The sequence below is a fragment of the Antrostomus carolinensis genome, unplaced genomic scaffold (assembly GCF_000700745.2).
Source record: "Antrostomus carolinensis isolate BGI_N321 unplaced genomic scaffold, ASM70074v2 scaffold47754, whole genome shotgun sequence".
NCBI classification, from domain to species: Eukaryota; Metazoa; Chordata; class Aves; order Caprimulgiformes; family Caprimulgidae; genus Antrostomus; species Antrostomus carolinensis.
Window position 1 is genome coordinate 1 of NW_010312331.1, and position 12,194 is coordinate 12,194.

The 12,194-nt window shown below is 44.9% G+C and overlaps 1 protein-coding gene across 1 annotated transcript; it reads left to right on the forward strand.

Annotated features, from left to right (window-relative positions):
• Positions 1 to 4,356: 4,356 nt before the first annotated feature.
• Positions 4,357 to 12,176, forward strand: LOC104524189 (transitional endoplasmic reticulum ATPase; the record flags this gene model as incomplete). The annotated part of the gene is made up of 6 exons (XM_029084748.1): positions 4,357 to 4,468; positions 4,835 to 5,007; positions 8,501 to 8,643; positions 9,637 to 9,767; positions 11,462 to 11,593; positions 12,009 to 12,176. Coding segments are annotated over 6 exons (859 nt in total), but the record flags the coding sequence as incomplete, so codon positions are not given.
• Positions 12,177 to 12,194: the final 18 nt, after the last annotated feature.

Below are 12,194 nucleotides of genomic sequence, written 5' to 3' on the forward strand. Positions count from 1 at the left end.
CAGCTGAGGCAATCGGTTATATTTTTGTCTCCGGTGCCTCGCCTCACTCCCTGTGTGGTTCCAGGCTGAGGATCATCTTTCGTGCTCCTCAAAAATTGTGTTGAGTAATAGTGGTCTCTAGGCTCCCAGTCCACGTGCCCACACCACTTCGTTGCCCCTTTAGAGGAGTAAAAATAGAAGCCAAAGATAAATTTCCCAAATCCAAAACTACTTGAAGTGACTTTTTGGCCTTGACAGAGGCATTTTCGGTCCCTTTAGTGTCCGTTGTGTATATTCTCCTTTTCTTTTGTTTTGCAACTCCTGAAATTGAGACCTGCTCAGTCCTATTGAGTCAGTTGCAGCAAGGTGTGCTGAGAATTCAGTGTGCCTGGTAGAGTTTGTGATGGCAGTGATGGTCTGGGGCTTATTTTGCAGCTGAGTGAGGTGAACAGTGTCTTTAAAAATAAATTTCTACTTTAGCAGAGTTACTTTCACCACGTAAAAAAATCAACAGAAGTTACTTTGCATCTGGAAAACATTTACTCTTTAGTTGCTGTTTTGGGGTCAATGCTGTGGGCAGCCATCTTGCTGAATTGTGCCTTAGCACAGTGAGTAGCACAGCAAGAGCTAAAAGAGTCTGGTTTCTGAAGGGATTCTTGTTTTTTGTGTGCCTACCTCTCTGAAACAGTGTTTGAGGACTTGGCATCTCCAACACACGGGTATGAACTCACCGCTTGGTTGTCATGTGCTGCTCCAGGAAGTGGCTGCAATCATCACATACCTTACTTATTTGCTTCAGTGGATAAAATGTTTTCTGGATTATTTTGTTTTAATGCCTCCCAGTTCAGTCTGTAACGTGGATGTTCAGGGTGGTAAGAAACTGCTGACGGGTTTTATTTCAGAGATGAGTTGATGAGGCTGTTGATAAAAGGACACACTGTTCAGAAAGCAGTGACTGTTTTCACTTTCGTTACTGCAGCTGGAATCAGTTTGGCTCAGGGCCTGTTCACTATATTTTTAGCACACACTTACAGGAACAACTTATTTCCTTAGTTTTGGTGGAGCTTTGGAGGTTGGTAGTCGTTTTCAGAAGAACTGCTAACTGGTAATTACTTTCTGCTCTTGCTCTTCATACCATCCCCTGTGCCTCTGGGCCCTTCCACATGCTGAAGGAGGGGAGCTCTGACACAGAGCAGAATGATGAAGCAATGTGAGTTGTAAGAAGTCCCCCCTACCACTTCCCTGTGTCAAATGGGGCTGCTAGTCTGCTTTACTGAGAGAGAAAAGGGGGCTAAGGATGGGAGGGGGGAACCCATTTATTGTTGGTCTTTTGGACTAGTACATCAATTCTATTGATGTCTTGCACTTTATATGCAAATTTTGACATTAGCTGTGCTGGGGATTATGTCCTCACTTCTCTTCTCCTTCTAGGGGCAGGCTTGGTGCAGGCTTTGAATTTCCTTTTAATGCCAAAACAGCTCTGAAGTTCAGTTTTGTGTTCAGTTTGTCTCTTTGTTGAGTCAGTGAAAGAAAGGAGCGAGAGGGGAAGTGTGTGAGGGAGCTGACAGAAGTGGTGAGTAGGGGAGATGATCTAGAGGATTTGCACCAGGTTCTCTCTGAAGGGAAAGTCATTGAGGAGCCTTAAAAATTACCCATATTAGCTGTCTGTCCTGCCCTTCGCTGAGGTTTACCAGTACATGTAGGGAGTTGTCAGGAGAGAGCCCCAGTCCATGCCTTAGGCTTTCCTACTTGGTATTTTCAGTTCAGACTCTCCTTCCCTGATGCACAGGTGTTGGGGGTTGTTTGAGTGTGGCTGAGGTGCACAGACGTATTTTGCTCCATCATCTCAGTTACAGCACGAGGAACCCCCAGGAGAGATGCAATGAGGGCAAATGGTGATGATGACAACGTTCTAAATCGCTGCTGGAAGATGGGCAGTGCTTGTTTCTCAGAGTTCTTACCCTTGTCCGTAGGAGAAACAACATCACTCCCCTGTGTAGCTGACGTGTGATTTCATAACACCTTTGTTTCTTTGTCTGCAGAACTATCAGGTCAGATATCTGAAGCTGACCCTGCATATTCAGATGCCTGCATGCTGTTTCTTGGAGACCTTTATTCCATTTTTAATGCCTCCAAGCTTTTAGATTGCTTTAAGTGCAGTAATGTACTGACAGCATCGATCAACCCTCCCTTCTGACTTAGGAAACTGCAGATTCAGTTCTCCCAGACTAACACTCTTTTCTTGCATTTAGCAGAATCAGGTGGACCTCTCACTCTGCTCTTCTTCACTGATGAGTGTCAGGAAATGTCTGAACTTTCTCTCCAGATTTACACAGCTTTTGGTTTATTGACAGCTTTCCAAAAGCTTCCACTTGCTGCCCAGTTCCTCTTCCATTTACATTTGCTTCGTGTCCCAGGCTGGTTTTTGGGCTGTCTCTGCACCCCGAGGGACAGCCAGTCGCTTTCAGTGATAGTTTACATAGCCACAGTCTGGCTGTGGTGTCTTATCAAAAGGCCTTTGGATCCACATCTCATGTGCAGGGGAGTATGAGTTACATTCACAGTCTGAACAGGCTAAATAGGAGTATTGTTTCTTTCTGGTGTCCCTGAGCTCAGCTTTTAAAATCTACCTGCTGACTTAATTTCCAGTGTCCAGGAGCTCATGCTGAGGCAAGGTCCTTACAAGTAGGTTGTTGGTTTTATCCACTCCTAACCACAAGACCTGTCTGATCTGACCTGGCAGTGTGTTGATTCAAGTTTCTTACTGTTCTCTCAGATTTCCTGGAAGTGCCAGACCTTTTAGACCTGTTGGCTCTACCAAGATGACATTTTAGGTTCAAGATGGAATTCATGAGCTTCCAGGATGTGTCCAGCAGCCTTTCTTGTGTCTTTTTGGGTTCAGAGAATGGATTTGCAATATCTCCCGTGGTCATTGAAAGGGATGGAAGTTGGTGTCTTATCTCTTGCGCTCTTAAATGAAGAGAGGAAACACAACCTTCCCAGTGCTCACAGTCCAGGAAAGACTTATTTTAAAACTCCTCCTTTTGTTCACTTAAAATAATGTTGTCTCTGACTTACAATAAGTTTCCTGTTCTACCAGGACTCATGCGAAGCTTGAAAATCTCTTGGAAACAAGCTGGCTGCCCTCATAGGCTTGCTTGGTATCATTCCTCCTTTTAAGTGTCAGGGAAAGGAGCCAATACTGCATAGTTTGTCTTGGAAAAACCTCTATCACCCTGCAGGTATGTCACCCCTCTCTGATACACTTATAAAAGTGCAGCGGGTGTGCCAAGTGAGGCGCTGCCGCCGCGGTCTGCGTTGGTGCCGTGGAGCTGCTTGCTTCAGGTTTGATTTTCTTCTGGTTATTGTGTCCCTAAAAGAGTGAAATGAAGCCAAAGTGTATGGCCAACACCATTGTCCACAAAACTTCCTGCTCTTTGCTGGTGCTTGCTGCTTACTTAGGAGAAAGGAAGACTTTTGTTTTCTTTGTCAGGATCAAACGTTTTCTGCTCTGTCCTTAGACACGGGCACGTCTGGAATACTTGGAGAAGGCAGTCAGGCGCCTGCCAAGGGAAGTTGCAACAGTCTGCCCCTGTTGTGGCAGGCTGAGGTACAGCTTCCAAGAGCTCCTTGGCAATCATTTGGTTCAAATTCATATTTCTTCCATAGAGTGAATTATTTGCTGTATTAGATGTTGAAGGAAGTTATTTGATCTGTCTTTCTTCCATTTCTTGGCTGTTTGTTGTCAAGGTGAACAAATTATCTGTCGTTTTCCTTGTGGTGTAGGGGGCTAGAGCTGCAGTGACTCCTGTGAAGGTATTATGGAAACGTGTTTATATCCTAAAAAGATGCTTATCCTTATATCCTAAAAAGAAAACCCCATTTTTCATAAGCACTTGACTGTTTCTACTGACTCACTAGCTTTAACTAGCAGAGCTCAACAGGCTTAAACTCTTACAACTCTTCCTGTCAGGGGAGCCGCAGCATTGTCCTTTAATTCCTCTATTTGTCTAGGATTGGACACCAAATAGACTTAAACTTTTGTTTCGTGTGATTTCAGATGAGTCTGACTAATTCTTTTAGGTGAAACACCTTAGAGTCAGCAACATCTCACAGACCCGCTTCTTTTCATGGACAGCTTCATCGCTCTTCCCGTTTGACGCTAGTAAAGTGGTTATATTTACTGACAGAAAACATTGTGCTTTCAACTCCTGCAGCTGGTTCCTGGGAAGAATGTTCTCCTTTGTCTTACAAAAAAGTTTCTAAAAGACAAGACAACAAAGAAACCTGTAGAAAAATAGAGATTAAAATAGGGGGGTGGCTGGAAAAGGGGGAGCAGCACCACTCAAGCCTCATAACTTGTGTTTTCTTTGCCAGTTCTAAAGCGGATGACTTAGCAACTGCTATTCTGAAGCAGAAGAACAGGCCCAATCGGTTAATTGTTGATGAAGCCATCAATGAAGACAACAGTGTTGTGTCACTGTCCCAGGTACGTCATCTAGAAAAACAAAGCATTTAATCCGGTAATTTGCAAGTTGTTGCTGTGTATTAACTTGAAATGTAACTTGGCAACGTTAACCTGAGTATTTGTGTCAGAAGCTGCAGCTGTTATGGCTTAGCGAGGGTTGTCTTGTTTCCTAACACTCTTCCATGATAATTTGTAGGATTCAGTTGAGCTTGTACCCTTTAGTCTGGCTTCAGGATGAGCTCTTGACCAGTGTAGTGGGAGCCTCTGTCCTTGTGGATTTAGTATATCACTTCCAAGGTGCAATTCTACAAAGTCAAGTAATTCTCCTTCAAATGCTGGAATTCTTGTTTTCTCAAAATCTTGTTCTAATGCTGTTACTGTTTACAGGCAAAAATGGACGAACTGCAGCTGTTCAGAGGAGACACTGTCCTGCTAAAGGGAAAGAAGAGGAGAGAAGCAGTCTGCATTGTTCTGTCAGATGATACCTGCTCAGATGAGAAGATTCGCATGAATAGGGTTGTTCGCAACAACCTGAGAGTACGCCTGGGTGACGTGATCAGGTGAGGACTCATCTGCTATTGTTTATCCGTGGGTTGCCTAAATAATTTGTGTGCTGGCTCTGAATTGGTTGAGTCAGTAGCAGAGGGAGAGTCTGCAGGAAGTGTTCTTTTGTCTTCCAGAGGAGATCACAGAAATGTTTTCAAGATCAGAGATCTCAGTTTATTTCTGCATGTGTTTCTGGCTGTATGCATGTTCAGATTAATACTAAAAAAAATACACTAAAGGACCTACACAGGGAGTCCCCATAAAGTGGTTTCATACTGCCTTGCTTTGCTATCCCCAACTGACAGTCTTTTTAGGACACATCACTCTTTTTATTGCGCTAAGGTGTAGATGCTCAGTGCATCTGGCCCTGGCTCACACCAGCGTGGGGAGTGGGCCGGGGAGCCTGGCTGGTGGCTCTGGGGCAGCAGCCCTGGTCAGCCACAGGAACAGCAAAGCAGTACCAAGGAAGACTTGGGTGAACCTGGGGGCTGGATGAGCAGAAACAGGATGAAATTTTATGGTATATAATGCACAGCTATACCTTTTGGGAACTAAGAAGAATATTTGATAGAAAACAAGAGATTATGATTTCAGAACATCCAAGCAGAGTGACCAACACGTATCCTAGCTGCCCCAGTGAGGCAGCCGGGAATGTGTCATGGCATATGACAGATATGAAGAGGGCCTACAGGAAGGGTGGGGAGGGACTTTTTACAAGGGCAGGGGGTGATAGGACAAGGGGTAATGGCTTTAAACTGGAAGAGGGGAGGTTTGGATTAGATATTAGGAATAAATTCTTCCCTGTGAGAGTGGTGAGACACTGGAACAGGTTGCCCAGAGAAGCTGTGGATGTCCCCTCCCTGGAAGTGTTCAAGGCCAGGCTGGATGAGGCTTTGAGCAACCTGGTCTAGTGGAAGGTGTCCCTGCTGATGGCAGGGGGATTGGAACTAGATGATCTTTAAGGTCCCTTCCAACCCAAACCATTCTATGACCTTCACATGCCCAAGTCCTGTCATTAAATGGAGTGGTTCATTTATCCCACTGTTGTTACAGTCATCTTCCCAAATTTACATTGTCAGGTCAACTTGCAAATTTTTATTGTATAAATATTTTTTGTTCACAGTGTTAACTGTGGAAGGCATTAAGAAACTTTGTATTTGCTCTCATAGTATCTGAGCTGCCCTGTGGCAAACAGAAGTTTAAAACTTGCTAGAAATGAGTGACAAAATGTGAAGTAGTCACATGGCGAGATTAAAAGTATTAAAATATTAATATTTTAAAATATTTAAATAAAAAGTATTAAAAATCCTCAAAGGATACTTATATTCCAGTTTTTGTTATAAAAGTAATTTTTAAATTAGGCATACTTAAAAAGTGTTGCAGAAATTTTGTTGTGGGAAAGCACTGAAGTCTGCATCTCAGCTTTTAGGAGACAGGTTCCATTCTGTGGTGGGACTGGAAGTGGGAGTTTCTTAAACGTAAAAATGCTGTTTTGCAGAGTTAAATATGGGAGGGCTAACAGCTCCTTCTCCTGAGCATCTTCCTAGTCTGGAATATCCCTCATGTTCTGGGAAAATTGGATCTTGGTTTCTGACACTAGATTTCCTGGGGTGGTGTCTGGAATAATCTTTAAATGCAAAATATGTTTTGTACAAACTTTGTGAAGGGGAGAAATGAGGCTTTTTCACCCATCCCTCCACCACTAGAAAATGCAAGTTGTAAACACCACTGTAGTTGGAACAGAACAGTGCTTTGAGCCAGTCTGTGGATTTACAATAGAGGTGAATCCTTACTTTAACCAGCTATGAGGTTACTGCTGGTGTAGTTTCTAGTGTGACAGTTCAGCCTGTATTGTTTTAGCTTTGTTATGAGGGTCAGAGAATTGTCACACCTCTTGCCCTCCAAGTTTTTCTTGCCGATGCTTAACTGCTTTCTGTGTTACTTTCTGTGACCTGGTTTCTGCCAAAATCAGATTCATGCACTAATCACTTCCTGCTTGTGGTCTGTCGGTTGTTTTCCTTCTGGGGAAGTCTGTCTTTTCCTTTACCCTTCTGCCATGTCCTCTCTGTAAAGCATGCAGTAAAAGAATCAATCATTGAGAGTCTTGAGTAAAGTCACCTGTGAAAAGTTGCACGCTCAGATTTAGGCTTTTCTTAGCTGGCAAAGCCAGGTTGAGCTTTCTGACACAGCTTGATACTCTGAGCTGTCACTGCAGTGGGCTGTTGTCCTACACTGCAGAATAACTAGAGTATTTGCTTTAAAAAGGGGAAAGGAGCCTTCAGGCTTTAACCTAAATGTCAGCCTCCACAATGTGGGACTGACAGACAGCTCTCTGCAAGCTGATTACCTCTGGTTGTCACCATGAGAGCCTTAGCTCAGAGTCAGGGTTGTGCTCGACAGGGGCTCTGATATCTCTAGCTAAAATGAGAGAGGGGAAGGAGCTGAGGAAGCTGAACACAAGCAGACAATGTGTGCTTGCAGCCCAGAAGGCCAACTGTATCCTGGGCTGCATCAAGAGCAGCGTGGGCAGCAGGTCGAGGGAGGGGATTCTGCCCCTCTACTCTGCTCTTGTAAGGCCCCACCTGGAGTGCTGCGTCCAGTTCTGGAGCCCCCAACATAAGAAAGACATGGACCAGTTAGAACAAGTCCAGAGAAGGGCCACCAGGATGATCCAAGGGCTGGAGCACCTCTCCTATGAAGACAGGCTGAGAGAGTTGGGGCTGTTCAGCCTGGAGAAGAAAAGGCTCTGGGGAGATCTTATAGTGGCCTCCCAGTACCTGAAGGGGCTACAAGAAAGCTGGGGAAGGTCTTTTCAAAAGGGCTACTAATGACAAAACAAGGGGAAATGGGTTTAAACTGAAAGAGGGGAGGGTTAGATTAGATATGAGGAAGAAGTTTTTCACTGTGAGGGTGGTCAGACACTGGAACAGGTTGCCCAAGGAAGTTGTAGATGCCCCCTCCCTGGAAGTGTTCAGGGCCAGGCTGGATGAGGCTTTGAGCAACCTGGTCTAGTGGAAGGTGTCCCTGCTGATGGCAGGGGGGTTGGAACTGGATGATCTTTAAGGTCCCTTCCAATCCAAACCATTCTATGATAAAGGAACAAAGTGCTTCCCCAGCTCCCTTTCCCTTGCAACTGGTTCAACAGTAGCTTACTGTTGAAGCAAAAGTTAGCTTGTGAGTCTCACAGGTCTTTAGTAAGTTGTGAACGTGCCTTTGGAATGGCAAAGGGGGCTAGAGAAGAGCAGGGGGGTAGGAAGAAAGTATGAAACTCCCCAGTGGCCTTGGATAGGGCTGAGGAGTAAAGGAAAGGGTGTTTTGTGAAGACTGGCTCTTGATGGGCATGATTTTTGCCCTGTCAGCAATGAAATGTTCCTGTGTAGGTGGGAAGTCTCAGCAGGGCTTTGGAGGGTCCTTTCTGGTATTTGTCCTGGCCTGGGAAGGGGCATCACTCGCTGCCTTTTGCAGACGTGTTGTGACATGGCTAACTGGAGTTTTCTTCTGTTGCAGCATCCAGCCTTGCCCAGACGTGAAATACGGCAAACGTATCCATGTGCTGCCAATTGATGACACGGTAGAAGGGATCACGGGGAATCTGTTTGAGGTCTATCTCAAGCCATACTTCCTGGAAGCCTACAGACCCATCAGGAAAGGTAACAGCGCCTGTTATTGAAGTCCTGATGGCACTGAGCCTGAGCTAGTCCTGAGGCTGAACAAAGATAACTTCTAGGAGCTTGCACAGGTTTCTGTGAAGCATTCCTCTGTAGAGGGAGGTTTTGCTAGTGCTGAATTAATTTTTTGCCTAATCTTCAGAAGAAAGGGTGATTGCTGCTGCTGGCTGGCAGAGCAGCTTGATAGTTCTTTTGAGGTTTTTTTCCTACATGAGATGGGAGAGCATAAGAAAAGGCTCAGGTAGAACTCAGGAGAAAATCTCGTTCAACTAAGTTGCTACCACTTGATGGAATTGGGGAGTTGTCTGCATATTAATCAGTTGATTGGATATACCAGCCAGCACCCTGACTAAATTAACTTCAAATTAATTTGGTTGATAACTGGGAGAGTGCATAGGAATCCAAATGTACTTTTGGAGTTGTGCTGTTAGCACTTCTGCTGGAACAAATAGGTCCTAACAGACAATAAACACAAGTTGAAGTTACCCAGCTTCTGTAGCCCAGTTTAGACAGGAGTCATGGTGCAGGATTATATATTATTCTGCTTCTGGAGACAACCAGTTCTAACTAGTAACAGCTAGTTATAACAACTTCAGAATTAATGTTTATGAAGTTAGGACTTTTTGCCTCTTTCAGTAATGTTAAATTGAAACTGAATGGGAAAGAAATGCGATTCCTTGCCTTTGTGTTCTGTGTTCCAGCAGAGTATTCTTTTCTATTGTTTGCTGCTTTTGTTTGCTGTTTGTTACTGGATGAAATTTGAGAACTTTTAACTGCTGAGGACCTGAGCACTACTCGGGTAGTCCCAGTAGATGCAGCTCTGGAGTTTAAAATGCAGAGCAGTGTATGACAAAAGCCAGCAGTGTGTGCCTGTGTAGCCCACTTCCTTGTCCTCCGGGGCTGCTGGTAGTAACAAGGGTCAGCATTTTGCAGAGGTGGTTTGCAGCAGGATGCTGAAGTGTGGGCTTATTACAGGTGACATCTTCTTGGTGCGTGGAGGGATGCGTGCAGTGGAGTTCAAAGTGGTGGAGACAGATCCAAGTCCATACTGCATCGTGGCTCCGGACACAGTGATCCATTGTGAAGGAGAGCCCATCAAACGAGAGGTGAGCAGAATCCTGCCAGGCGGTTCTCCTGTTGAATCTCCTCCCTCTGAAATCTGTTTCTGTAACAGTGCTTGAGAGCAGCAGTGTCTGCAGTTCCTCTTTTGGCATTTTGTGTATGGAATGTAATGATTAGAAACAGGAGATGAGCTGCTGCTTGCTGGAGGTAGTCAAAGAAATGTATTTCCAGTATAGCACCAGTGTGTAGGTTTGCTGGTGAGATGCCATGCTTTGGCAGCAGCTGGTTTCAGATACCTCATGCTGGATTTAAATGCATCTTCTAATTCCAAAGTTCCCTTGATCCATAGCAAGGAGAGCTTACAAGGTTGCAAAATTTCATGCCCAGTGAAAAGAAAGCAGTTAGTACTTTTTCAGTGAGAAATTTGAAATCCCAATATGGTTGACTTGAAAAAAAAGTTTCCCTAGTCTGTTAAGGTGTCTAGCCTTAAGTGTCCCAAACTTGAGGCAGCCTGAGTGACTTGTTTGTCAGGTCTTGGCCCCCTTACTGTTAGAGAGTAGGAAATTTCAGAGAAATGTGCTAGGGTGGTTGCATTCTTCATAAAGTAAGTGCCTTTTTACTACCTGCGAATCGGGGTGAGTGCTGGTTTATAGTTAACTACCTTCTAAAAAATTCACCTGTGTGACACTTGTGAGGCTGCATCTGTGTTCTCCATGAGTCCAGTTTTTCCTCTTCAGGATACAGCAGAGACAGACAGGAGCAAGTTCAGCCGAGGCCACCAAAATGTTGAGGAGCTGGAGGTCAGAATGAATGAGGAGGGGCTGGGCAAGCAGGATGATGCAGCCTGGAGAAGAGAAGGCAAAGGGACAGGCTGATGGGAACACCTTGATGGAAGGTCTAGGTGACCAGGCTCTTCTGAGAGCTGTGCCCAGGGACAGGGCTAGAGGCAGTGACATAAACTGGATCAACAGGAATTCCCAGTAGATACTAGGAAAAAGGTTTTCCCCAAGCCTGGAGCAGGGCCCAGAGGGGGCAGGCATCTCCAAACCTGGAGATCTTCAGTGCTTGATAGGGCCAGACCCTGAGTAACCTGCTTGAGGTAGTGGTTCCTGTTAGTGGGGCTTGGACTGAGCCCCTCTGAGATTCCAGATTGTGTTATTTTATTATTTTTATTATTTTAGTGTGGCCTAATCTTACAGGTAACTAAGGCCAGTAGAGATTTGGACAGCCAAATGAACGGATGCTGCAGAGCTGTACTGATGAGTTGGTTCCAGCTGATCTTATCCACATGTCTTGATCTCAACATTCTCTGTTAATCTGAGTCAACCTGAAAAGACAACCTGTATGATAGCTACCGTATGTCAGGTAGTTAGAGACCTCACTTACAGTTTAAGGAATAAGTATATTTTTTACTGAGCTTCATTGTCTGTTGCTGCCTTTGTTAGCTGCATCAGAAGGTCACAGAGCTTGTTTTGCACTAGAGTCTGTAGGGAACCTGTCAACAGAGGCTGCTGTTCAAGAGGCTGCGCTTCAGCAAGGTCTAGGTACGTGGAAATAATTCCCTTTGTATGTCTGGGGAGACAGCTAAAAAACAACTGTGGAAGATACCAGGAGGATTTGAAAGTGAGAAGAAAAGAAACTCAAGGCAGCAAACAAAAAAAAAAAAAGGCAGGATTCTGGGAGGGGTTGTGGAACAATTGTTTTCACTCATGTGTTTGATGTATTTCCTTCCGGATAGGATGAGGAGGAGTCACTGAATGAGGTGGGCTATGATGACATCGGTGGCTGCCGGAAGCAACTGGCTCAAATCAAAGAGATGGTGGAACTTCCCCTCCGACACCCTGCACTCTTTAAGGCCATAGGGGTGAAGGTAAATCCCCGTGTGCACCAGGTGGATGGGTGGGCTTGCCCTTGCAAGTAAATGACTCTTGATGTCAGAGGTTTATGAGGCATTGGTGGGGGGAATAAGTAATTTGTGGTTTTATTTATTTTTTTAAATGCTTTTGTTAGGAAAGTATTTCCTTACATATTCTGGACGCAGATTAAGGTACTGGCAGCTTGTAAGGCAGAGTGATGCTTTGAATCAGCAGTCAGTTACTGGCAAGGTTTTTGTTTGTGTGTCATGCAAAGTAGTAAGGGTGTTGACAGCAATGGGATGACAGCTGTTACATGAGTTTGCATCACAGATTCGGACTGGCTTTATCAAATGCTTACAATTTCACTGTGAAGCTACTTAGGCATGCAGATACTAGCTCACCACCTAAGTCCCTTGCCTTTGTCCTCAGCCTCCACGTGGAATCCTGCTGTATGGTCCTCCTGGCACTGGTAAAACACTGATTGCCCGAGCGGTGGCCAACGAAACGGGGGCTTTCTTCTTCCTGATCAATGGTAGGTTTTGTGGCTGCTTGGGCCCCAGATCTGCTGTGTGCTCATTCTTCCATCTAAGGGCAAGTGTAGGGTGTTGCATCTGG